The sequence below is a fragment of the Oncorhynchus kisutch genome, linkage group LG10, assembly GCF_002021735.2.
Source record: "Oncorhynchus kisutch isolate 150728-3 linkage group LG10, Okis_V2, whole genome shotgun sequence".
Classification (NCBI taxonomy): domain Eukaryota; kingdom Metazoa; phylum Chordata; class Actinopteri; order Salmoniformes; family Salmonidae; genus Oncorhynchus; species Oncorhynchus kisutch.
The window spans coordinates 48,623,612-48,650,300 of NC_034183.2; the positions used below are offsets into that span (position 1 = coordinate 48,623,612).

At 43.6% G+C, this 26,689-nt stretch overlaps 1 protein-coding gene across 1 annotated transcript in view; it reads right to left on the reverse strand.

The window, feature by feature from the left end:
* LOC109898292 (protein FAM171A2-like) overlaps positions 1-26,689 on the reverse strand; it is a 72,106-nt gene that overhangs the window by 26,713 nt on the left and 18,704 nt on the right. The window contains exons 2-3 of the mRNA XM_020493211.2: positions 24,428-24,655; positions 12,662-12,754 (exon numbers count right to left, since the gene is read on the reverse strand). Coding sequence (XP_020348800.1) covers positions 12,662-12,754; positions 24,428-24,655 — 321 coding nt within the window. The remainder of the gene's footprint in view (positions 1-12,661; positions 12,755-24,427; positions 24,656-26,689) is intronic.

Below are 26,689 nucleotides of genomic sequence, written 5' to 3' on the forward strand. Positions count from 1 at the left end.
TCTAATTCTAATGATTTCAAAACTCGATCCTCCAGAGAGTGGAGAGCAACACGGAGAGCAAAAGCCACGTTCGACAAGATTACCAACACAGACTGACCAGCTCAAATAGACAGAAGCCTTCTATATCGCAGACCAATCTGAACTCCTCTCTTGGCATGTCCAGCCCACTCATTATCTTAGCCCATCATGGCTAGTGGGAAGGTTGCTGACTTTTTCTGTGGCTTAACCAACAAGGCTTGTAATTTAACAATTTTATTCGTATTTACAGATGGCACACAAATGTGTTATTAAGGCACATGAAAGTTCACATGTTCCAGAAGGCATTTCTGCCCCACCCTCCAAAAAACATTAAAATCGCTCTCCTGTGAAGTTGTGACATATGCCTAGTTTCCTGATCAGGTCACATATAAACTCAATACATTAAGTAATGGTTTTAAGAATGATTATCTTCTGAATTCAGACCTACAGCACTAAACTAAACTTCACTTGTGTCATCATTTTGATTTCATTGATAACACACAAAGGTTTCTCCATGATAGAGTACTTGCTTTGTTAACCTACATGTTTTTGTGTCCTTTCTGTCATCCCGTGAACCCCGTTCATTGCTGCTTGTAGCATTATTTTGTATTTACCTCTCCACCAACACTAGGCATTGATCTACGTCACTCATCGTTTGTGAACTTCTGTAAACTTTGACAGAGGATCACATTACCGCATGGTGGGATGACTGTCACATGCTGGAGAGTTCATTAGCTGATTGGAAACAGCATGTTAAGTAATAATTAGGTTAAGGTGTGCATGTATGACTGTTTTCACTCATATATAATATACTCAGGATACAATCCATGCTCAAATGTGAAACTACCTCAAAAGAGCAGCCACCAAGGGCTAATGTTAAATCATAATGTCTTTAATTTCCCCTATACAACCATTCTTTACATTGCATAGCAATACTCATCATGTTTGAAACCAAGCACAATCATTTTCGCTCTATATAGTATCAGTGTGAATGCCAATGAAATAAGTAACCAGAATAGATACCCCTATCCACCCAAACAAACTGTTACTCAGCTCAGATCAAGTGAAGAACAGACAAACAAACCAGCGATACTACTGGACAATGCAGGGACTGCCAATTCACACCAAATGACTCAATTAGGTTGTAATGGGCAACCAGGGGTAAGATTCCACAGCTCTGAGATTTCTGACACGCTCAAGTCTCTTTAGTTCACTTTTCCTGATCCAAATTGGTTCTCATTTACGTTGGCACTCCAACAAAGTCTTGAGCATTTTCTTAAATAGGGTGTGGGAGGTGTACTCAGCACCCTACTCAATACAAATGTAATGTCATTCAGTCCTTTGAAAGATTTATTCTACTAAATTCTGTAATTTAGTAGGATTTAGTAATTTAGTAGTATTGTTTGACAGAAATGGATTCTATATGTATACTGAACAAAAATATAATTGCAACATGCAACAATTGTACTGAGTTACTGTTCATATAAGGAAATCAGTTAATGGAAATAATGTCTTTACACCCTAAAATATGGAGTTCACATGACTGGGCAGAGGCACGTGGGAACCAGGCCCAGCCAATCAGAATGAGTTTTTCATCATAAAAGGGCTTTATTACAGACTCAGTTTCACCAGCTGTCCGGGTGGCTGGTCTCAGAAGATCAGTCGGATGTAGAGGTCCTGGGCTGGTGTGGTTACACGTGGTCTGCGGTTCTAAAACGCTTATGGTAAAGAAATGAACATTAAATTCTCTGGTAACAACTCTGGTGGACATTCCTGCTGTCAGCATGCCAATTGCACGCTCCTTCAAAACTTGAGACATCGGTGGCATTGTGTTGTGTGACAAAACGGCACATTTTAGAGTGGCCTTTTATTGTCCCCAGCACAAGGTGCACCTGTGTAATGATCACGCTTCTTCTTTATATTTTTGTTCAGTATAATTATATGGTCCTGTGACTAGTGGATTTCCTCACAGAGGCCAGACCACTCCGTATCAGACTATGTCGCCTCAGAGCTGTGCTTTAACTTGTTATTCTCCACCATTTATTTCCTGCCTCTCTGCTCCCTCCTTTCCGTAGCCCCCCTCCATCTGAGAGGCCAAGCCGCTGCCCTTCCTTCATTGAAGCCAGCCCAGGACAGGGACGTGATCTGGGGCATGGCTCTAGAAAACACAGAGCTGATTGGTTGGTACAGGCCGTGCTCTCTGGGTACTTTCTGAGCCCTGAACAGTGCCTGTCTGTTAAGCAGAGCAGGATCCCAGCCAGACTAAGGAGGAAGCTATGGCATAAAGCAAAGATGGAGAGAGAAGATGACTGAGGAGAGGGGAGTATGAAGTCTCTCACAAACAAACCTCAAAGGACTCTGCAATGGCCCTGAAAGGCAGGCAGACTGGGTCACTCCTTGGGTTCTGCTCTGAGAGAAGGGGAAGGGCCAAGGAGGGAGTGGTGGGGTGGTTGCAGGGGCCTAAGGGGGAGAGTGGCAGTGAGGGTCCCAAGAGAGAACATGGGCCACCCATCACCAAAATGTCCCCCCGCTGAAAGCCTGGTTGAGTGAGATTAAGAAGAGACCCCCAGAGGGAATAGGACACTGATTCATCCCACCCAGCCATTCATCAGTTAAAAGTACTACACTCCATTTCACAAAGCGTGTTGGAGTTTCATTGGGCCATTTATTCACCAAAAGTAAGGACATGCAAAGAAGATAGAAGACTGCCTTAAAGGTGTAGGCATACAACCGAGTGCCTTTGACCTTGAGGGGGTACCACCATCAGAGGTGACAAATTAATGGAGGTGCCCTGCATTGTGTGATCTTATCTTATTAATGCCGCCCAGAACCAGTTGTTGGCTGTGGGTGAAAGTTCAGCCGAAGCGTGCCATCTGTCAACTAGGCTGGAAAACACACGGGAGTGAGGACTGGGCTTTGTGTTCTGCGCTGTAAAGCCAATGCTAACGCTAACCCCATTGAGATTAGAGTTCGGTGGCTGGCTGAAGTGCCTGTGATCTGGGATGGTTTGGCAGCTTCCCAGTGTCTGTCTGGAGGCACTCTCTCTAGGTATTTTATCATGCTGGACACACCGTGTCCAAGCTCCAATGGCATGGGTCGATTGATAGTCTAGCAACTCTGACAAATACCAGGACCATCTTCTATTACGGTGATGCCCATAGACTTTCACCCCCTAACAAAATTTTTTTATATATACATATACAAGTACCAGTCAAATGTTTGGACACACCTACTCATTTAAGGGTTTTTCTTTATGTTTACTATTTTCCACATTGTAGAATTGAAGACATCAAAATTAAAAAATAACACCTATGGAATCACGTAGTAACCAAAAAAGTGTTAAACAAATCAAAATATATTTAATATTTGACATTCTTCAAAGCCACCCTTTGACTTGATGATGACAGCTTTGCACACACTTGGCATTCTCTCAACCAGCTTCATGAGGTAGTCACCTGGAATGCATTTCAATTAACAGGTGTGCCTGGTTAAAAGTTAATTTGTGGAATTTATTTCCTTCTTAACCCTTGTGTTTTCTTAATAGTAAAAAAAATTACCCGCCGCTATGTTTTTACAGCAGAGAAAACCACCTAAATTATATTTTTTCAACTTGAAATTTAATGACTTTTCCTAGAGTGACCCCAAGAAAGCTGTACACCACCAGGGTATAAAGATTGTCTTAGGGTCATTTTTGATGATCCGTTTGCAGGAAAAAGAGGGAGACTTGCAAGCTGAAGAACACCATCCCAACCGTGAAGCACAGGGGTGCCACCCCTAATGGTTCTTTGCTGCAGGAGGGACTGGTGCACTTCACAAAATAGATGGCATCATGAGGGAGGAACATTTTGTGGATATATTGAAGCAACATCTCAAGACATTAGTATCGGATCATCAAGAACTTCAAAGAAAGCGGTTCAAATGTTGTGAAGAAGGCTTCAGGGTGCCCAAGAAAGTCCAGCAACTGCCAGGACCGTCTCCTAAAGTTGATTCGGCTGCGGGATGGCAGCAGGCAGGTGTGACATCTGCACACACAGTGAGGCGAAGACTTTTGGAGGATGGCCTGGTGTCAAGAAGGGCAGCAAAGAAGCCACTTCTCTCCAGGAAAAACATCAGGGACAGACTGAAATTTTGCAAAAGGTACAGGGATTGGACTGCTGAGGACTGGGGTAAAGTAATTTTCTCTGATGAATCCCCTTTCCGATTGTTTGGGGCATCCGGAAAAAAAGCTTGTCCGGAGAAGACAAGGTGAGCGCTACCATCAGTCCTGTGTCATGCCAACAGTAAAGCATCCTGAGATCATTCATGTGTGGGGTTGCTTCTCAGCCAAGGGAGTGGGCTCACTCACAATTTTGCCTAAGAACACAGCCATGAATAAAGAATGGTACCAACACATCCTCTGAGAGCAACTTCTTCCAACCATCCAGGAACAGTTTGGTGATGAACAATGCCTTTTCCAGCATGATGGAAAAGGCAAAAGTGATAACTAAGTGGCTCAGGGAACAAAACATCCATATTTTGGGTCCATGGCCAGGAAACTCCCCAGACCTTAATCTCATTGAGAACTTGTGGTCAATCCTCAAGAGGAGGGTGGACAAACAAAACCCCACAAATTCTGACAAACTCCAAGCATTGATTATGCATGAATGGGATGTGGCCCAGAAGTTAATTGACAGCATGCCAGGGCGGATTGCAGAGGTCTTGAAAAAGAAGGGTCAACACTGCAAATATTGACTCGTTGCATCAACTTCATGTAATTATCAATAAAAGCCTTGACACTTCTGAAATGCTTGATATTATACTGCAGGATTCCAAAGAAACATCTGACAAAAATATCTAAAGACACTGAAACAGCAAACTTTGTGGAAATTAATATTTGTGTCATTCTCAAATCTTTTGGCCACGACTGTATAGACTCAATAAAAATGTAAACACAACTGCTGGTCCCATGTTTCGTGAGCTGGAATAAAAGATCCTAGAAATGTTCCATACGCATGACAATGCATGCCCCTTACCTCATCCAGAAACAAAGACAGGACTTCGTACTAAATTGGTGCTGCTGAATAATTGTGCTATACGCCACAGCACTAATCAACATATAAAATGGCTTGATGGCTGGGACATGGCTTGGCTTAGAGACAGCGGAATGAGATAGGACAAGTGTGCTTTTTGTGAACGCTCTGTACCCTTTGTTCCCTAATTTCCATACCAACGGACAAGGCCCAGGTGTTCAGTCCGACATCACAGAGCAACAACAGAAACAATGGAGGGGGCAGAGCATATGGAGGGAGGCATGATGGGAGAGCGTGACCATCGAGTGTAGCCACTAAAGAGCAGCATATGCCAGAGGCGGAGGCTGCTGTAAATAATGTTATGTGTGTATGTGTGTGTGTGTGTGTGTGTGTGTGTGTGTGTTGTAAAGGCTTGACATTTGAGTCAGAAGTGCAGCTGGGATGCGATGATTGAATCACAGCATGATTCATGTTAGCTAGGTTGCAGTCACTTACTGCTGACACTGTATGTGTTTCCTCATTTTTTGAGACAACCAATTGACTTCCCTGGAGGTTTTTCTGTAGCTGTGGACACATCAGGCTCAATGCCATAGCTGAGAAATAACCTTGTCGATATCCCTGCTATGGTCTCTATCATGAAGCACACAGATAAGACACACAACCAGATGAGTAAAGGTTTAGACACACTTCTAGGGCCTATGACTGGCTAACAACCACTCATAGCAAAGTACCTTCAGAGCCTGAATATGCCTTCCCCAAAGGACTGTCGAGGGGATAACTAAGACTCCCGTGTTGCTCCAATTAATTGTGTGTAACACTGATTCATCCCCAGTAACGCATTAGTATGACGTCTGAGCCAAGAGACTTAACACATGCTATGCAACACAAAATATAGGAGAGTCAACTCCAACATGGCCTGTTTCAGTAGCTCTGTTCTGAACCCACATGACAATGGGGGGGATTCTGAGGGAAAGAGAAATGTAGGCTTTATGGGCACACATAGAGTGAGTGTTATTTTTAACATTTATTTCACCTTTATTTAACCAGGTAGGCCAGTTGAGAACAAGTTCTCATTTACAACTGCGACCTGGCCAAGATAAAGCAAAGCAGTGCGACAAAAAACAACACAGAGTTACACATGGGATAAACAAAAGTACAGTCAATAACACAATCGAAAAATCTATACACAGTGTGTGCAAATGGAGTAAGGAGGTAAGACAATAAATATGCCATAGTAGTGAAGTAATTACAATTTAGCAAATTAACACTGGAGTGATAGATGTGCAGATGATGATGTGCAAGTAGAAATAATGGTGTGCAAAAGAGCAAAAAAGTAAAGTAAATAAAAACAATATGGGGATGAAGTAGGTAGTTGGATGGGCTATTTACAGATGGGCTATGTACAACTGCAGCGATCGGTAAGCTGCGCAGATAGCTGATGCTTAAAGTTAGTGAGGGAGATGTAAGTCTCCAACTTCAGCAATTTTTGCAATTTGTTCCAGTCATTAGCAGCAGAGAACTGGAAGGAAAGGCAGCCAAAGTAGGAATTGGCTTTGGGGATGTCCAGTGAGATATACCTGCTGGAGCGGGTGCTATGGGTGGGTGTTGTTATGGTGACCAGTGAGCTGAGATAAGGCGGAGCATTACCTAGCAAAGACTTATAGTTGACCTGGAGCCAGTGGGTCTGAAGACGAATATGTAGCGAGGGCCAGCCGATGAGAGCATACAGGTCGCAGTGATAGTATATGGGGCTTTGGTGACAAAACGGATGGCTCTGTGATAGACTGCATCCAGTTTGCTGAGTAGAGTGTTGGAGGCTATTTTGTAAATGACATCGCTGAAGTCGAGGATCGGTAGGATAGTCAGTTTTACGAGGGTATCTTAATATGAGTCTGGAAGGAGAGTTTACAGTCTAGCCAGACACCTAGGTATTTGTATTTGTAGTCCACATATTCTAAGTCAGAACCGTCCAGAGTAGTGATGCTAGTCAGGCGGGCGGGTGTCCAAAGAAGGGCCAGATGTATACAGAATGGTGTCGTCTGCGTAGAGGTGGATGTGGTTGGTGGATGTGTTATGTGGTTAACGTATATTGAATAATCTTTAAAAACAATGTAAGAAAAGAGGTAAACATATCAAGGTTGCCTTTATTGCAGGCTGTCCTTGAATGATATCCAGTAGCTGCTACTACTTGTGCAATGACGTTTCAACCATAATGTCAATAACACAGAGTGTGCTATCTAACCTCCAAACAAGCTTCAATGCCATACAACACTCCTTCCGTGGCCTCCAACTGCTCTTAAACGCTAGTAAAACCAAATGCATGCTTTTCAACCGGTCGCTGCCTGCACCTGCATGCCCGACTAGCATCACCACCCTGGATGGTTCCGACCTAGAATATGTGGACGTCTATAAGTACCTAGGTGTCTGGCTAGACTGCAAACTCTCCTTCCAGACTCATATCAAACATCTCCAATCGAAAATCAAATCAAGAGTCGGCTTTCTATTCCGCAACAAAGCCTCCTTCACTCAAGCCGCCAAGCTTACCCTAGTAAAACTGACTATCCTACCGATCCTCGACTTCGGCGATGTCATCTACAAAATGGCTTCCAACACTCTACTCAGCAAACTGGATGCAGTCTATCACAGTGCCATCCGTTTTGTCACTAAAGCACCTTATACCACCCACCACTGCGACTTGTATGCTCTAGTCGGCTGGCCCTCGCTACATATTCGTCGCCAGACCCACTGGCTCCAGGTCATCTACAAGTCTATGCTAGGTAAAGCTCCGCCTTATCTCAGCTCACTGGTCACGATGGCAACACCCATCCGTAGCACGCGCTCCAGCAGGTGTATCTCACTGATCATCCCTAAAGCCAACACCTCATTTGGCCGCCTTTCGTTCCAGTACTCTGCTGCCTGTGACTGGAACGAATTGCAAAAATCGCTGAAGTTGGAGACTTTTATCTCCCTCACCAACTTCAAACATCAGCTATCTGAGCAGCTAACCGATCGCTGCAGCTGTACATAGTCTATTGGTAAATAGCCCACCCTTTTCACCTACCTCATCCCCACACTGTTTTTATTTATTTACTTTTCTGCTCTTCTGCACACCAATATCTCTACCTGTACATGACCATCTGATCTTTTATCACTCCAGTGTTAATCTGCAAAATTGTAATTATTTGCCTACCTCATGCCTTTTGCACACATTGTATATAGACCCCCCCTTTGTTTTCTACTGTGTTATTGACTTGTTAATTGTTTACTCCATGTGTAACTCTTTGTTGTATGCTCACACTGCTATGCTTTATCTTGGCCAGGTCGCAGTTGCAAATGAGAACTTGTTCTCAACTAGCCTACCTGGTTAAATAAAGGTGAAATAAAAAAAATAAAAAAAAAATAAAAATTAAACAGGCTACAATGTTGACCAAATACCTAACATACCTTGTGATTACAGAGCTTAATTACACTAATCACGTGCTGCATGCTTTCAAGTACACAGCCACACTAACAATCCCATTCTACCAAAGACAGCATTTTGGGTTTTGTCAAACACAGCTTGAAAAGCTCCTCTCCCCCCTCATTGGCACTCCTCCACCTCTTCAAAACTATTTTGCTTCTTGCCACCGGTTGTCTCCATGGTGACCAGCCTTAGCACTGAGAGCTGCACTTTCAGATGGCCTCTCATCAGTTCCAATCCATCAGCACAGGGATCTACTGTCTTTCTTCTCCCTGTTACTAGGGCCCTCGCTGTGGTACACTACCGTGCTTCGTCCTTCGGAGCGTCTCGGCTCTACCGCTTAAAGAGACAGCAGAGAAAACGTGCTGAACTGCTGCTTAACTGACTGAGCAAGAATACTCTGGAGGCATTGAGAGAGAGCGGGAGAGAGTGGGAGAGGGTGAGAGCCTGTGTGAGAGAGAGTGTATGTGTAAGTGTGTACGTGTAAGCGTGTCAGCAAAACGACCACATCCTCCATTCATGTCCCTCTATAAAAGTTGCCAGATGCTCCAACGGGTAACTAACAAGAGAGTTGTGTAACTGCATCTCACCCTGATATAATTAAGTAGTATTCCAACCTGACTAACTAACTAAGAACACAGGGGTAGCTGGTCATTGGAGCTGGTTGGGTATTTTCTTTGCATTTTATTAGTATCCCCATTAGCTTTCGCGAAAGCAGCAGCTACTATTCCTAGGGTCCACACAAAAAACGAAACATAATACAGAACATTAATAGAGAAAAACAGCTCAAGGACAAGAACTACATAAATAAATAAAAAATGGCATACATAGCCTACATATCAATACATACAGTACACAAAAATATCTAGGTGAAATAGGGGAGAGGCGTTGTGCTGTGAGGTGTTGCTTTATCTGGTTTTTGAAACCAGCTTGGCTGTTCATTTCAGCAATATGAGATGAGAAGGGATTTTATCTGGATTTGGCGGTGGCATGTCTGGTGGGGTAAGTTTGTACAACAGTTGTACATACAACTACCTCAGGTAGACCCAAATCAATTGAACAAGTAAAGGATGCCTTTCCTTGCCACATAAATCTCCAACACACTACTAAAACCCCACAGGGGGGGGGGGGGGGGAGTAATATGTAGTCAATTATGTCATGAAAGGCCCTCTTGACAGAGGGAAGAGCAGAGGAAGAGAGAAAGCTGTCTGGGGCATAATTAAAGGGGACAGACAGGGCTCTCATTGAGGCTGTTGGTACAAAAATCAATGTGTTGCAGTCACAATAAATGCCTCTCATCCTGTCACGCACACATACTGTACAGTCAAGTCAGTCCCAGATTCTGGGATCATTAAGGAGATAAGGGAAAACTGCTGGGTCAAGGGGCCCTGGGCATGACAGTTCAGAGAGAGGGGGGGGGGGAGAAAGAGATAGAGCGAGAGAGAGGAGGTTGGGGAGGTATAGAAATTCAGTTGATAGACAGTAGAGAGAATGTGTGTTGTGTGGGTCTGAGACAGAGAGTGAGAGAGAAAGGAACAGAGAGAGAGAAATAGAGAGAGCATGAACTACAGAGAAAGTGTGAGCGTGTCACGTGTACAGCTTTCCTGAGGGGCCTTGGGTGGAGCGGATTACATCATTCTGGCTCCCTCATTGGACTGGAAAGGTGACAGGACGTTGAGGGATGACGCCATGATTGTATATTTAATTCAATTGCCTGTGGCACCATGTACAGCACTGTACTGTTGGCGTAAGCGGAGAAACTGACAGAGATGAAGAGAATGAGGAAGAAGGGCGAGAAGACAGGGAGGTGTACACTGTGATTATTACTAACACCTCATACTGAATATGTAAGAGGAATATAGAGGTAAAGACAGAACATTATTTTCTTAAATTATCGGGTATTGTTCCTACCCAGCATTACCCGAAACACATCCCCAACATCCCCATGATTGTTTTCCTAGCCACTGTGCATCTGCCTCTGCATTGCTTGCTCTTTTTGGGTTGAGGCTGGGCATCTGTAAAGCACTAGATGACAACTGCTGATGTAAAAAGGGCTTTAAAAATACACATGATTGAATGAGATTTTCACCCCCAGAGGCAATAATTAAACAGAGACTTATCTATCACAACCCATGACGCGGGCTTTAACAACACAACAATAGTACGCACTGCTGCCACTGTGAAAGCAATTATTAAAGTCATACGGAAATATGACTGGTGAATCTACAGGTCTTTCTTTAATTGAGGTCATAGAGATGAACAAAGCAGGCACTTTACACCCAGCCCATTGCTAAACAGGTGTAAATTCTGGAAGACATTTATAGCCTGTTTGGTTTGCCTAGAAATGCCTTGAGGCAGATACAGTGTTGTACAGTATCTAGGTCGATTTAATTTGGGTGCTTCATCTTCTGCATTGCTGGTTTATTGGCCCTATCAATAATGTGGAAAGCTACAAGTGTATTTTATTGGATTTGAGTAATAAACACATACACACACACACACCATCCACACAAAAGCATGAATGCATGTACACACACACCATCCACACAGGCACGCACACACACACACACAGGCACACACACAGGCACACACACACACACACACACACACACACACACACACACACACACACACACACACACACACGACTAAGAGCTGCGATTACCTGATTTGGCAATAAAAGCATGTTTCTCTTATGCTGTAGTTTAGCGGCCGGGTGATGTACTAGTGATGAAACTGGCTTTGAACACAGAGAGGCTTGCGTTGTTAGAGGACAGCAAGCTCCATTTGTTCTGCCACTTACTCTTCAGCTCCACTATACGCGTGTTGCTGTTGCATTTTACCTGCTACACAGAGCTTTGTTTTGAGAGTGGAGAGGAGCAGAGGGGGAGAGCGTCTCTATTCTATTTTGCCTACTGTTGATTGTGCATAAGTACAATAGCTTTGGTCCAGTTTTTCACAGATACTCATTAAATCTACAATATGTAACTTTTCGGGCGACCTGGCCAAATTCTCAAGAGTTATAGATCGGTCATTCTGTTTGAAAACAAGTCTAAGAAGTGGTACATCTGCTCTACAGTAGGTGCTCTATTTCTGTGCTTCCTGTTCTTAAGTTTTGTTTTTGCCTCTTTTACTTTCGGTTTTGTACGCCAAGCTTCAAAAAGCTGAAAATGCAATATTTTGAGTTATTGAAAATATATTTCACAACAGTTTAGATGGTACAATGATTCTCTGGGCTTGTTTTGTCACAAACTGAATTTTAGCAACCAGGAAATGGCGGAGTGATTTCTGCATAATGCACTTTTATATTGTTGCTAGTGGTTGTCCTAAACTAGTGGTTGTCCTGAACCTACCTAGTCAATGTAGCTAGCTAGCTAGTAGAAGTAGCATCTTCTGACATCATTATTTCAATTCACATGATAAAATGAACGCACGCGTCAGCCATCAAGATTTTTTATTTTTAAAAATGACCCCGGGCTGTAGCAACGCCGCAACATTGCGATGCAGTGCCTTAAACCACTGTGCCACTCGGGAGGCCAGACATCGAACATTTTACCTTGCCGATCTTTGAACTTGAACACTGTCATTGGACGTGACGCAACGTGAAAGCAACACGGGCAGTGAAGCAGCTTTCATTGATTTCAAAGGAAGCATTTCCTCAACGGTTGATGGCTGATTGCAATGCCGGACACCCAGTGGCCATAGTAGGGCCATAATACAGTATCTGTTCTGTCTGTGCACTGAACTTAATGCTATACTTTATGTGTTATATCAAGCACTGCTACTACGCTAACAGTCCACTGTAAAAATATATTTGGGCCCTCAAAATGTGTGATTAATGATCTAAGGCCATATGGAGAAGAGTTGAAAAGTTACAAGCCAGACATTTTGTAATGGATATTTTCCTTTGGAAGAAGAGGAGAGATATGTAAAAGTAGACAGTAAGTATAGCGTGGAGACAGGTATTTATTTAACATTTTTGTATATGCCATTGAGAGGACGCTTTTACTCAAAGTGATTTACAGCCATGCATGCATACATTTCACAAAGGGGGGGGGGCATGAAACAAACCCACAATCCCAGTGCTGCAAGTGCCATGCTCTACCAACTGAGCCATACACAACCACATACAGGACCAGGCAGGTACAGGTAGGTATAGTATGTAGAGACTCACCTGGGGATCCCAGCAGGATCTGGACTACATCATCATACAGGATCAGGGTCGCAGGCCGCTGGGGGAGCAAGTAGAGGCTGACTGAAGCATACACTGAGAGAGAGAGAGAAGAGAGAGAGAAGAGAAAGAAAGAGAGAGAGAGAGAGGAAAAAGGAGAGGAAGGAAAAGTGAGGAGGAAAAGGGAAAGAGAGGAGAAAGAGAGAAACAAAACCAACATGAGTTAGTTATGACAGATCAGTCATCAATCAGACAGACACCTGTCTCTGTTGACTGCTGTTCTATGGTCCTCACCCCCCCCCCCCCCCCCCCAGTCATAACAAAACAATGTTTATCAAACCCAGAGCGACAGTCATGACCTACATTTCTCCCTTCACAAAGTGTTTCCAGCTATGCAGCAAGACAACAATGCACCTGGCGTGGGGTTACATAAAGAAACCAGGCCACCTCATTCCTCAGCTGTCCACAGAGTATCCTCTTTATGTATAGTGAGGTGAGGAAATCCTGGTGTATCCCACCTGAGAGTTCCCTCTCTGACAGTCAGATTGTAAGGAGTGTGTGCTCGTGTGTGTGTGTGTGTGTGTGTTTGCAACCCGAGTCCACTAGAGTTAATGAGCAATAACTGTCTCCGTTCGTTATGACGAGGCATTGAAATCCACCCAGAGGGAAAGCGCTCAGGATGGATTCAAAAGACTCTTGACATTGACAAGCCCTCTCTATCCTTTCGCCTGTGTTCAGGAGGTGTGGAAGGATGTGTGCCGTCTTTACACTCCTGACATGTGTATGCTTTGTTGGTCAAGAGAGTTACATGTATTGGATTATATCTCGAAAGGGTGTAGACCAGTGTTTCCCAAACTTTTTATAGTTCTCTACCCCTTCAAACATTCAACCTCCAGCTGCATACCCCCTCTAGCACCAGGGTCAGCACACTCTCAAATGTTTTTTTTGTTGCCATCCTTGTAATCACATTTGACCTTGTCCATAAGCTTGAGTTCATTTGCACACAGAAAAATCATTCAATGATGGAAAGTGTGTTGTCCTTGTTAATGCAGACAGAAAAGATTACAGGGACTCTCCAACTTCTTAATCATAGCCTCAATTTTGTCCCACACATTGAATATAGTTGTGGAGAGTCCCTGTAATCCTAGATTCAGATCATCACACAGATAGGCCAGTCGTGTGAGAAACTCGTCATCATGCAAGCGGTCAGACAAGTGAAAATTATGGTCAGTAAAGAAAACTTTAAGCTTGTCTCTCAATTTAAAAAAGTGTCACTACTTTGCCCCTTGATAACCAGCACACTTCTGTATGTGGTAAAAGCGTAACAGGGTCGCTGCCCATATCATTGCATAATGCAGAAAATACACTAGAGTTCAGGGGCCTTGCTTTAACAAAGTTAACCATTTTCACTGTAGTGTCCAAAACATCTTTCAAGCTGTCCCTTGGCAGCAAGAGCCTCTTGGTGGATGCTGCAGTGTACCCAAGTGCCGTTGGGAGCAACTGCTTGCACGCGCGTTACCACTCCACTATGTCTTCCTGTCATGGCTTGTGTGCCATCAGTACAGATAACAACACATTTTGACCACCAAAGTCCATTTGATGTCACAAAGCTGTCCAGTCCTTGTATTTAATACACTGCCCATTTTGCAGGTTTTCCTACTTACAAAGCATGTAGAGGTCTGTAATTTTTATCATAGGTACATTTCAACTGTGAGAGACGGAATGTAAAACAAAAATCCAGAAAATCACATTGTATGATTTTTAAGTAATTAATTTGCATTTTATTGCATGACATAGGTATGTGATCCATCAGAAAAGCAGAACTTAATATTTGGTACAGAAACCTTTGTTTGCAATTACAGAGATCATACGTTTCCTGTAGTTCTTGACCAGGTTTGCACACACTGCGGCAGGGATTTTGGCCCACTCCTCCATACAGACCTTCTCCAGATCCTTCAGGTTTCGGGGCTGTCGCTGGGCAATACGGACTTTCAGCTCCCTCCAAAAATGTTCTATTGGGTTCAGGTCTGGAGACTGGTTAGGCCAATCCAGGACCTTGAGATGCTTCTTAAGGAGCCACTCCTCAGTTGCCCTGGCTGTGGGTTTCAGGTCGTTGTCATGCTGGAAGACCCAGCCACGATCCATCTTCAATGCTCTTACTGAGGGAAGGAGGTTGTTGGCCAAGATCTCGCGATACATGGCCCCATCCATCCTCCCCTCAATACGGTGCAGTCGTCCTGTCCCCTTTGCAGAAAAGCATCCCCAAAGAATGATGTTTCCACCTCCATGCTTCACGGTTGGGATGGTGGTCTTGGGGTTGTACTCATCCTTCTTCTTCCTCCAAACACGGCGAGTGGATTTTAGACCAAAAAGCTCTATTTTTGTCTCATCAGACCACATGGCCTTCTCCCATTCCTCCTCTGGATCATCCAGATGGTCATTGGCAAACTTCAGACGGGCCTGGACATGGCGCTGGCTTGAGCAGGGGGACCTTGTGTGCGCTGCAGGATTTTAATCAATGACGGTGTAGTGTGTTACTAATGGTTTTCTTTGAGAATGTGGTCCCAGCTCTCTTCAGGTCATTGACCAGGTCCTGCCGTGTAGTTCTGGCCTGATCCTTCACCTTCCTCATGATCATTGATGCCCCACGAGGTGAGATCTTGCATGGAGCCCCAGACCGAGGGTGATTGACCGTCATTTTGAACTTCTTCCATTTTCTAATAATTGCGCCAACAGTTGTTGCCTTCTCACCAAGCTGCTTGCCTATTGTCCTGTAGCCCATCACAGCCTTGTGCAGGTCTACAATTCTATCCCTGATGTCCTTACACAGCTTTCTGGTCTTGGCCATTTTGGAGAGGTTGGAGTCTGTTTGATTGAGTGTGTGGACAGGTGTCTTTTATACAGGTAACGAGTTCAAACAGGTGCAGTTAATACAGGTAATGAGTGGAGAACAGGAGGGATTCTTAAAGAAAAACTAACAGGTCTGTGAGAGCCGGAATTCTTTCTGGTTGGTAGGTGATCAAATACTTATGTTATACAATAAAATGCTAATTGTTTACTTAAAAATCATACAATGTGATTTACTGGATTTTTGTTTTAGATTCCATCTACCTATAATAAAAAATTACAGACCTCTACATGCAAGGAAAACCTGCAAATATGGGCAGTGTATCAGATACTTGTTCTCCCCGCTGTGTAAGTCTGTGTGCATAAGGCAGTGTGCATAAGGCAGATCATGTACTCAAGGACTCAAAACAAACTCAAGGACTCAAAAAAATTTTCACGCTTTTTGTGAATTTTGTTATTGCACAGATCCTCGCAGTAAAACCAAGTGCACACTCATCTGCATTGGTCAATTGGTATACAGTTGTCATTTGCTTGATGCATTCTGCAAGAGCTAAAAATACAATAATTCAAATGATCATTGTTTATTTTATTTTATTGGATGCACAATATGTCTACAGCTTGGAAAGATATAGACTGTGTCCTGTACGTTAAATGCTGATCATTCGATAAAGGGAACAGTTTTGTGTGCAGGTGTCTGTATTGCAGTCACCGTGGTTTAGAAAGAAAGTCGATGCAGCATGCAGTATACACCGTTCCCTGCAGCTTGAATTATTAGGCTGTATGAGTATGCCCTTTGAGCGGGTAGATGCTTTCCAACAGCTAGGAGCTACTGTTAGAGTGAGCCTGGCAGGTTACGCCACCCCAGGTTCACAGTTGCTGCTTTAACTGAGAGAACTGGGACATTCACCCCTTTCTCTCACGCACGCAGACAGATTGCAAACGGACACACGCACACCACACACACACACTCAGAGATCACACACGCACACACACAGATCCCAAAGTGCTTAATATTCTCCACCATGGGAAGCAGAAAAAAAGGAAAGGTGACTGCTTGTCAGAGCAGAGCATATACAGCATTGGGCCTGAGGCACAGATGGGGGGAGAGACAAGAGCCAGAGCCAGAAAAGACTGTGACAGAGGGATAAGAAAAACGGGTGCATTTGACACAGGGGAGAAGGAAAGGGGGATGGGGAGGAAAGACAGATGAGAGAGAGCGAGAATCCACACTAGGGGACAGAGAGTGAACATTACAATAACGCAGTGCTAAAATGCCTCCAAGACATCAGTTGTATCATCCATCCTTTCAGTTAAACAATAACTATGTGTAAACTGTTAATGTACTATAACCATGACTCAACAATCTGAGAGAGGATGTGGGTCGGCCCTGCATCCTTTGTCCCCTTATGCTTTCAAACCCAAAACGCCTTCCCCCTTTGAGAGATGTCTCTTCAACAGTCCCCGTCAGTAGTGTTCTGTTCATCACTGACTATTCTCCTTGCATAGGACACAGTTCAGGTTTGGCCCCCTGACTCCCCTGAGTCGATCAGAGCTGTAAGCAAGAGGCACCTCGTCTCGTTGCACAATAAAACATACAGTGCCTTGCGAAAGTATTCACCCCCCTTGGCATTTGTCCTATTTTGTTGCCTTACAACCTAAAATTAAAATAGATTTTTGGGGGGTTTGTATCACTCGATTTACACAACATGCCTACCACTTTGAAGATGCAAAATATGTTTTATTGTGAAACAAACAAGAAATAAGACACAGAAACAGAAAACTTGAGCGTGCATAACTATTCACCCCCCCAAAATCAATACTTTGTAGAGCCACCTTTTGCAGCAATTACAGCTGCAAGTCTCTTGGGATATGCCTCTATACGCTTGGCACATCTAACCACTGGGATTTTTGTTCATTCTTCAAGGCAAAACTTCTCCAGCTCCTTCAAATTGGATGGGTTCCTGCTGGTGTACTGCCATCTTTAAGTCATACCACAGATTCTCAATTGGATTGAGGTCTGGGCTTTGACTACGCCATTCCAAGACATTTAAATGTTTCCCCTTAAACCACTTGCGTGTTGCTTTAGCAGTATGCTTAGGACCATTGTCCTGCTGGAAGGTGAACCTCCGTCCCAGTCTCAAATCTCTGGAAGACTGAAACAGGTTTCCCCCAAGAATTTCTCTGTATTTAGCATCATCCATCATTCCTTAAATTCTTAAAAGAATTTAATTTAATAAAGTTTCCCATTCCCTACCGATGAAAAACATCCCCACAGCATGATGCTGCCATCACCATGCTTCACTGTGGGGATTGGTTCTCGGGGTGATGAGAGGTGTTTTCCTTGATGGCTAAAAAGCTCAATTTTAGTCAGAGTACCTTCTTCCATATGTTTGGGGAGTCTCCCACATGCCTTTTGGCGAACACCAAACATGTTGCTTATTTCTTTTTAAGCATGGCTTTTTTTCTGGCCACTCTTCTGTAAAACCCAGCTCTGTGGAGTGTATGGCTTATAGTGGTCCTATGGACAGATACTCCAATCTCCGCTGTGGAGCTTTGCAGCTCCTTCGGGGTTATCTTTGGTCTCTTTGTTGACTCTCTGATTAATGCCATCCTTGCTTAGTCTGTGATTTTTAGCTCCTTCGGGGTTATCTTTGGTCTCTTTGTTGACTCTCTGATTAATGCCATCCTTGCTTAGTCTGTGATTTTTAGTGAGCGTCCCTCTCTTGGCAGGCTTATTGTGGTGCCATATTCTTTCCATTTCCTAATAATGGATTTAATGGTGCTCCGTGGGATGATCAACGTTTATGATATTTTTTTATAACCCAACCCTGATCTGTACCTCCAAACTGACCTGTTTGGAGAGCTCCTTGGTCTTCATGGTGCCGCTTGCTTGGTGGTGCTCCTTGCTTAGTGGTGTTGCAGACTCTGAGGCCTTTCAGAACTGTTGTATATGTACTGAGATCACGTGACAGATCATCTGACACTTAGATTACACACAGGTGGACTTTATTTAATTAATTATGTGACTTCTGAAGGTAACTGGTTGCACCGGATCTTATTTAGGGGCTTCATAGCAAAGGGGGTGAATATATATGCACGCACCACTTTTCTGTTTTTTTTATTTTCCAAAATAAGTCATTTTTTTCCTTTCACTTCACTAATTTGTACTATTTTGTGTATGTCCACTACATGAAAACCAAATAAAAATCTATTTAAATTACAGGTTGTAATGCAACAAATAGGAAAAACACAAAGGAGGTGAATACTTTTGCAAGACACTGTATCAGTGATTGCGGTGCGTTATCCATCCCTGGGACTTGCATGACAACCACAGATTATGGAAGGGCTGGAGGGGATGGCCTAGCCGGGCTGTTTCTCTTAGACCGATGGTAATAAAATATGCAAGGAGAATAGTCAGTGATGAACAGAACACTACTGACGGAGACTGTTGAAGAGACATCTCTCAAAGGGGGAAGGCGTTTTGGGTTTGAAAGCATAAGGGGACAAAGGATGCAGGGCCGACCCACATCCTCTCTCAGATTGTTGAGTCATGGTTATAGTTTACACACAGTTTACACATAGTTATTGTTTAACTTGTGTTTTACACATATATGGTAGTTATTGTGATAGGGACAAAACGGCTGTATATCTCCAGCTTGGTCCCAGATATGTTTGTATCTGTCTTGCCAAATCCTACCCTATGATAACGATCATATGAGTTGACTATATAAACAGATCTGGGACCAGGCTAGCATCTCTTTTCAGATTTCTGCAATATCATAATGGCTTAAAAAGTGTCTATAAAGTTTGTGAAATGCAAACAGGCCCTCATTATCACAAACATCAAAGACATTATTCTGTTCTGTTGTCAGCACTCTGCAGCCCTCTCCAATTTCCATACAGTGCCTTATTAAAATGGCTCAGGAATTTATATGGATATACTGTAATTAAATAGGATGGGATTATAGTACTGACCTATAGAGAATAAATATATTATGAAATATATTCCAAATGAAGATCATTTAATCAATCCAGTTCACTTCAGAATGATTCCAGAATCCGTGGAAACTTAATTGGGGTAATAGGCAGGGCCCAGGGGGATAACTTGGGAACATTGAAGTTTGTCTATTTCTGTATACCCATAATTACAATGTTAAGTCTGCTGACAGTGTGTGTGCTCTGTGGAGAGAACTTGTTGACAGAGACAACAACGGCTGGGTACAAACGCAGGCATGAAATGGAAGAGCAATTAAAAAGGTTTGTGAAAAGGAGAAACACAAAAACAGAAAACAAAAAATAAAACCAAAAATACAAGAAAGAGGTTTACCACTTGGATGAACATTGTTTCTCATTCAATCATTATGACCATATGTCATTGAATGTAGGCTACCGTATCAGAGAGAGCTGGTAAAAAAAAATGTGTTGGAACAAAAAGGTGCTGTGCTGTGCTGTGTTGGTATAATGGAGGAAAGAGCTACAGTAACGCTCCATCCCTTCTGAAGCAGCTCTCCGCCCGCAAATGAATGGCAGTTAAAAGCTTATTGGCCTTTTAAAAGCTTGGAGGTCGCAGAGAGACTATCAACAAGAAATGTGTGCTGGATCAATCCGCCTGGCTGTTCGAGTGACAACAGATGCTTTCAGAACTCAAATGGCATGGGGTATGAATTACGACGAAACAAGAGGAAATATTCCCACCACCGTCTAAGGTAAGGAGCCAGATCGGTGAAGGGATCAAACATGGTTTGGGAGTATTCTTTTTCAATTCAGTTAATTCAGGAAGGAAACTTATATTCCAACGCCAACTTTTTATTCCAATACTAACTTAAACTTTACTTCCTGAATTAACTGAATTTATAATGTAATTGTACCCAACCCTGGGATCAGTGGTTGGGGTGCACTAACAATGTACTCTGCTTAATTTGTAGATCGGGAGGTCCCGGAACACATAGTGAGTGCGAGAGAGGGCGTTATCCGGGGGGCTCTGAGGTACCGGTGTCACGTCTACTCCCGCTCTTCCCCTCCAGCATTCGAAGTCACCTAACATCACGCTGACTGGGTGGGCGTTGGAATGGGCCACGACCGTCTGGCAGAGAGGAGAGGAGGGGCTAGATTCTTATGAGGAGTTCATGGCTTTGTTTAAATGTGTCTTCCATCATCCCCTGGAAGGTAGAGAGGGGGATGAGCCCCTACTCTAATTAAAACAGGGGGACCAGATGGCTGCAGAGTACACGCTCACCTTCCGGACAGTAGCAGCATCCAACGGATGGAATGAGCCAGCGCTTCGTACGCTATTCAGAAGAGGTCTGCACGAAGAGGTCCAGACGGAAATGACCTGTCGAGATGACAAGCTCTCCTTGGACGCACTCATTGCGATGGCCATCCCTCTGGATAACCTTCTTCGGGACCGTCGGTACTCTCGTTGCTTCTCTCCCTCCCTTAGTGAACACTCGATCAGAGCCTGAACCCATGGAGGAAGGGGTCACAAGCATCCCCGCAGCGGAGCGGCGAAGACGGAGACAGCTGGGGCTCTGTCTGTGTTGTGGTTAAGGAGGGCACCAGCTCCAGCGATGTCCGGCACTTCCTAATCCGGGATCCACAAGAGCAGAGGGATGGTCACGTGATCTTCCACCTCCTGGGGAAAGAGTGAGTACTCCATCTTCATCATCCTCGGCCTCCCTTGGCTTCAACACCATAACCCCAAAATCTCATGGTCGAGGATGAGAATCACAGACTGGCCACCCGAATCCCATTCCCTGTGGTTTCACGTCAGTTGAGAGTCCTGCGGTTGCACTTCAGCCCAACATCCCGGAGGTATACCAGGACCTGCGCGAGGTATTCTTCAAGACCCGCGCCACCTATCTTCCTCCTCATCGCCCCTGGGACTGTGCCATTGACCTGTTTGCGGGTTCAGCGTCTCCACGCAGACGCATCTATCCTCTGTCGGTGGCTGAGGCCCAGGCCATGGAGGATTACATCCAAGAGTCGCTCCAACAAGGTTTCATCCGCACATCCACTTCTCCTGCGTCGCCTGGTTTCTTCTTCATGGCCAAGAAGGATGGAGGGTTACGTCTATGCATTGATTACAGAGGACTCAGTGAAATCACCACGAAGTATGAAGCGCATATTCAGATTAACTTCACAGTACAGAACAAAATGTGTTTCTACCTTAGTTTTCAAAATCTCCCACAGTGACTCTACCCATGTCATATCCATTTAACTCCTAACAGTCAGTTTCTTGCTCAAAGCCATGATGTTCAGACTCCTTGTTCGAAAGATTCTGTCTGTAGCGTCTATTTTTCTATTTTGAATGTTAACTATAAGCTGGGTACCCTCTTTAGCCTTGTCTACAATGCTTGCTACCACCAAATGCACCTTGGTTCAGCTATGTTCAAAAACATATATTTTTTTTTACATCGGCGGCAGAGGATGTTACTGTACATTCCATCTACTCTTTTGCTAATTTAATCCCTCCAGTATTTTCTAGACCCAAGTTCCCTACTGTACCTTTTTGCATGTTGTACAGCCCAGCTTTGAATTTTGCATGAAAAGCCAGGGGTTATGCTCTTGAACTGAGCGTCCATCCAAACTGCACCTGCTCTGAGCACTTCATCAGTAGATTCACTGTCCAGCTCCCCGTCCTCCTCTCCCACCGAGTCTGACTCACTAGTAGGCCTACTAGCTAGTGGAGGTGCCAGTGGTGGTGCTGAACTGGCAGGATTAGCAGCGCTGCTAGCTAAGGCATCGCAATCAGGAGCAGTTTGCTCCTCACTTCTCTCCTCTGACACTGACAGTTCTCCGTGTGGTTTCGGGTTCGATTCACCATCTTTCTCTTGACTTGTTACTTAAAAATGTCATCAAACTTGATTTGTCTTTTTTTAATATTTTTTTTTGTTTCATATTCAGTAGGAAGATGACTAGCCTAGGCTAAGTGACGAGATTACATAGGGACCTCTTCACTAGCTGATCATCACTACCAAGACCTGTGTCAAGATCGGTTACTTACCTCACCGGCCCTCCCCATAACCTCCATGTGGAAATATGAGAGCAGGTCTGTAATCAGTGTGGCAGGATAGGATGATTACACAGAAGGATCCCTGCGCTTTGACATGATGGTTTTTCTGGGGAGGAAGAAATAACGAGGCGACAACTTGACTAAAATCTGATCACTTTTATTAGAATGTTTTATAGTGAGAACTGTGAAAAAAGTTATAAATCGTGCCGCGAGAGGGACCGGATCCTGGCAAATAGGTGCCAGAACAAACTAAGTCAAATCTGTTCCGGCAGGATCCGGGTCAAATTAAGCACTCTATAAATTAAGTATAAGTATAAGAAATCTAAGATGTGTCAAATAAATAATTTCCAGCTCAGGGCACCAGCTATGCATTTGGTTTGCTAACTTGCTAGCTAAGTGGTTAGATATCAAGATCAAGCTTCTTTGTTACAGCAGAGATATTCAAACCTCTCCTGAATAAAGATTCCTGTTGCCTAAATTGTTTTGTAATAGTATATATATATATATATATATATATATGTTTTTATAGCACTCCTTGTTTGCACATTCAGTAATACCATATACCCTGGTATGGTACAGAAACGGTATAAGAGTATGAAAATCTGGATACTGCCCAGTAGGCTTGAGCGATATACAGTTTATACCGTATACCGGGATATTTAGAAAAACAGTATGGTTTACACCACCGCTTATGAGTTATAAGTTATGTATAACTATAACAAATCTAAGCGGTATGGTACAGAAACGTATGACGGTATGATAATCTGGATAGCGCCCAATCTTTTTGATTGCCCGGACATTCCGTCTTTAGTTAGCTGTTTGTTCCACCACACAAAATTATAAAACTGGCTTTGTCCTTAGATAGGCTGTTAGATGTAAACCAGTATTACTTTTACTTTGCTGCTTTTGGGTAAAGTTTGTCGACTTGAATATGAAATAGATTTTTTTATTATTTTTTATTTTTTATTATATTAAAACAGTTATGACGGTTATTTTATTTTCATGACGGTCTTCAGGGCTCCATCTATGCATCGTCGATTACACGGTTTGTCACAGCCCTATCCATGGCATGATGGCATTGGTATCCATGCAATTCTACCCTCACGAACCAGTGCCATGTCAGAGAGGAGACGCAAAAAAAACACACAAAAAAACCACCACAGACATGGTCTGCATCCCAAATGGCACCATATTCCTTACATAGTGTACTACTTTTGACCAGGACCCATGATGCAGCCGTGGGGTGACTTAAGTCTTAAAGGTGGATGGTGGAGGACAACATACAATTCATACAGGCCCGGACTCCTTTTTGGCCCTAATGCTAAAAGTAGACCAGCACTAACAGCTAAGTGGCTTCCAGCCGCTAGTGCCGACAGGACAGCTCTTTCCCTTACGGATGAATTTGCAGCTCAGAGGGTGGGATATAACTACAGCAACAACTGGGTTAGATGGGGTGGGCTGGTGGAGACAGATATACTGCAGACGGTGGGAGTCATCTGGGGTATGCCAACGCAGGGGTAACACCCTGGCAGTGGCCCCAGAGAGGAGGAGGCAATGGAGGGGAAATGGGGTGAGGAATTTGACAACTGGATAGGACTGTCCACACCCCACAGAGGACAGATCGGCAGAGACGGCTTGTTGGACATTCCTTTATGATGACATGCTGGCCTCTGACTCCATCAAATGTCCCAAAGGATTCTGGTAATTAGTATTGTAATTCATCCATTACTTGCATAGCTTAGCCATCAGTATTTAAAATATAACTTTGTGAGGATTAAGTTCTCATAACGTGACCTCACAAAGTAGTATGAATATAAGACTGATGGAATGGTGGTAAACAACAACAACACTACATTCTTTCCATTCCTGAGGTGAAAAGGTGATAGTTAGGGATGAAACACAATACTCACAGGGGATGCGGCTGGCATGCCAGGGGGCGGAGTTAGTGACAAAGCCCGGTTTTGTTGCCGTGACAATGACCCAGGTGCCAGGGCGGTACAGGAAGGTGACCATGACGACGCCATCTTTGCCAGCCTTGCTGGATGCCAAGGTAGACTGGTTCCCATAAACATCCACTGCAGCCTCTGCCAGAGGTGAAAGGTCACTGTTGTCGAACAGCTGGACTCTGATGAGCACCTCTGTGGAGAGACAGGAACGAGAATTATTAAATTATTCAAACTAAATCAAAAACCTACAGGATAATTTGCAATAAATGCACAAAAGTATTGTTTGGTTTTGATTAAAAGTTTGAGGCTAAACTTGTAAGCCATCATACAAGTTCCACAATGAACTCTTATTTCAATCTGAGAGCACACAGATTGTTCTGCTTTTTCACATATAGTTGGGTTGTAGTTTCTAAGTTCCTTTGTAGCTAACGATAGGAAATGTGTTGTTCTTAAATAACAAATTCAAGTGTCATCTTGCCCTAAATAAAGCAAATGACAAGGCAAGCTCGTCTCTGTTCAGGTGTTCTAGTTCTCAGCTGACAAGTCATGATGACTCATCGTTGTTAACCATGAGATCAAAAAGCATTTAATAGAGTTTAGTGGTCTAGTGCCTGACCCTATTAGGACATGCTGGGACTTCTGCCATCAGAATCGATTGATGCTCCAAACCCCAGCCAAATTGTCTGGAGGGACAGAATGGCTGGCTGATTCCACTGCAATGACCATGTGCTTTCTAGTACCCATGTTGATGACCTGGATCATACAGGCATACTCCTCAAAACTGTTCAGAACAATTCTAGTTATTGAGTTCAAGAATATCTTCCATGGAAAACATCCTCTCTCATGATCATAAGATCACACACACACACACACACACACACACACACACACACACACACACACACACACACACACACACACACACACACACACACACACACACACACACACACACACACACACACACACACACACACACACAGTCCAAGGTCTAATGTTGCAATTAACAGTTGCTTTTATTGGCTGTGATAGACTCTCAACATACCGTGATACAGACTATGTAGGGGGTAACACTAACACTATGTGCTTCTCAGAATTGTGTGTGTATGTGCGTGCGTACGCTAGCCCATTCAAAAGACCATTGAATGGCCCAGTTCACATTTTCACATGCTGCAGAGTCCTTCAGAAAACCCAGTTCACATTTTCACATGCTCCAGAGAGAGTCCTTCAGAAAACCCAGTTCAAATTTTCACATGCTCCAGAGAGTCCTTCCAAAAACCCAGTTCAAATTTTCAAATGCTCCAGAGAGAGTCCTTCAGACTTCAGAAAACCCAGTTCACATGTTCACATGCTGCAGAGAGTCCTTCAGAAAACTACTTTGATTCTAAATTGGTCAATGGCTCAATTGATGCATGTTGCTATGGATACTATGAGGTGTCCCCAGAAAAGAATGTTGGGAAAATGGGTCGCTTGGCAGCTCCATCTAGCATGGAGGACAAGGCCCAGTGATTCCATGGTGCCATACCGAGAAGATGATATCATCTCCATAATTAACATATAACATGAATCAACAAACACAACAACCCACATGAAGCTATAAGGGAAATCACACTGCATGAACTGGTACTCAATAGGGGTACTCAAATCCTATTCTACGTGCCCACATTACAAAAACATTTCCTCTGTGACTTCAGTAGGTTGTTGGTGGTCCACCATACAGTGTGAGGCAGAATATTACTTATTGTGCCAGTGCAGCAAGCTGGGGTTCTTGAGAGTTCCTCATTGATATTTGGGGATACAAAGCCAAGAACAAAAAGGCTGAAATCATGGCAGGAAATACAATGAGATGCAAATGAAATTAAATATGAAACCTGACATTGAACTGGCTTACAGGTACCTATCACTTTGGTCCTTTTTACATTGATGAAAGTTGAAGGAGATTCTCGAGAGGTATCAAACAAAATCCTGAGAATGGACTTATTACTGTAATGTAAACTTGCAAATTTGTCACGTCTCGACCGCTACCTCCTGAAGTTGTGCACAACACTCGCCCCTCTCCAAGCAGGGCAATGTAAACAGAATTGTCTCGTTGAACCCAACACTGGTGCAGTAAAAATAGCAATAGCACAACAATGTTTATGAAACAACTGAAATGTATAGAGATGTACATTACATTTGAGACTAGTTTTATTGCAATTTCACACGAGATTGCAGTAGCTGGCTGTT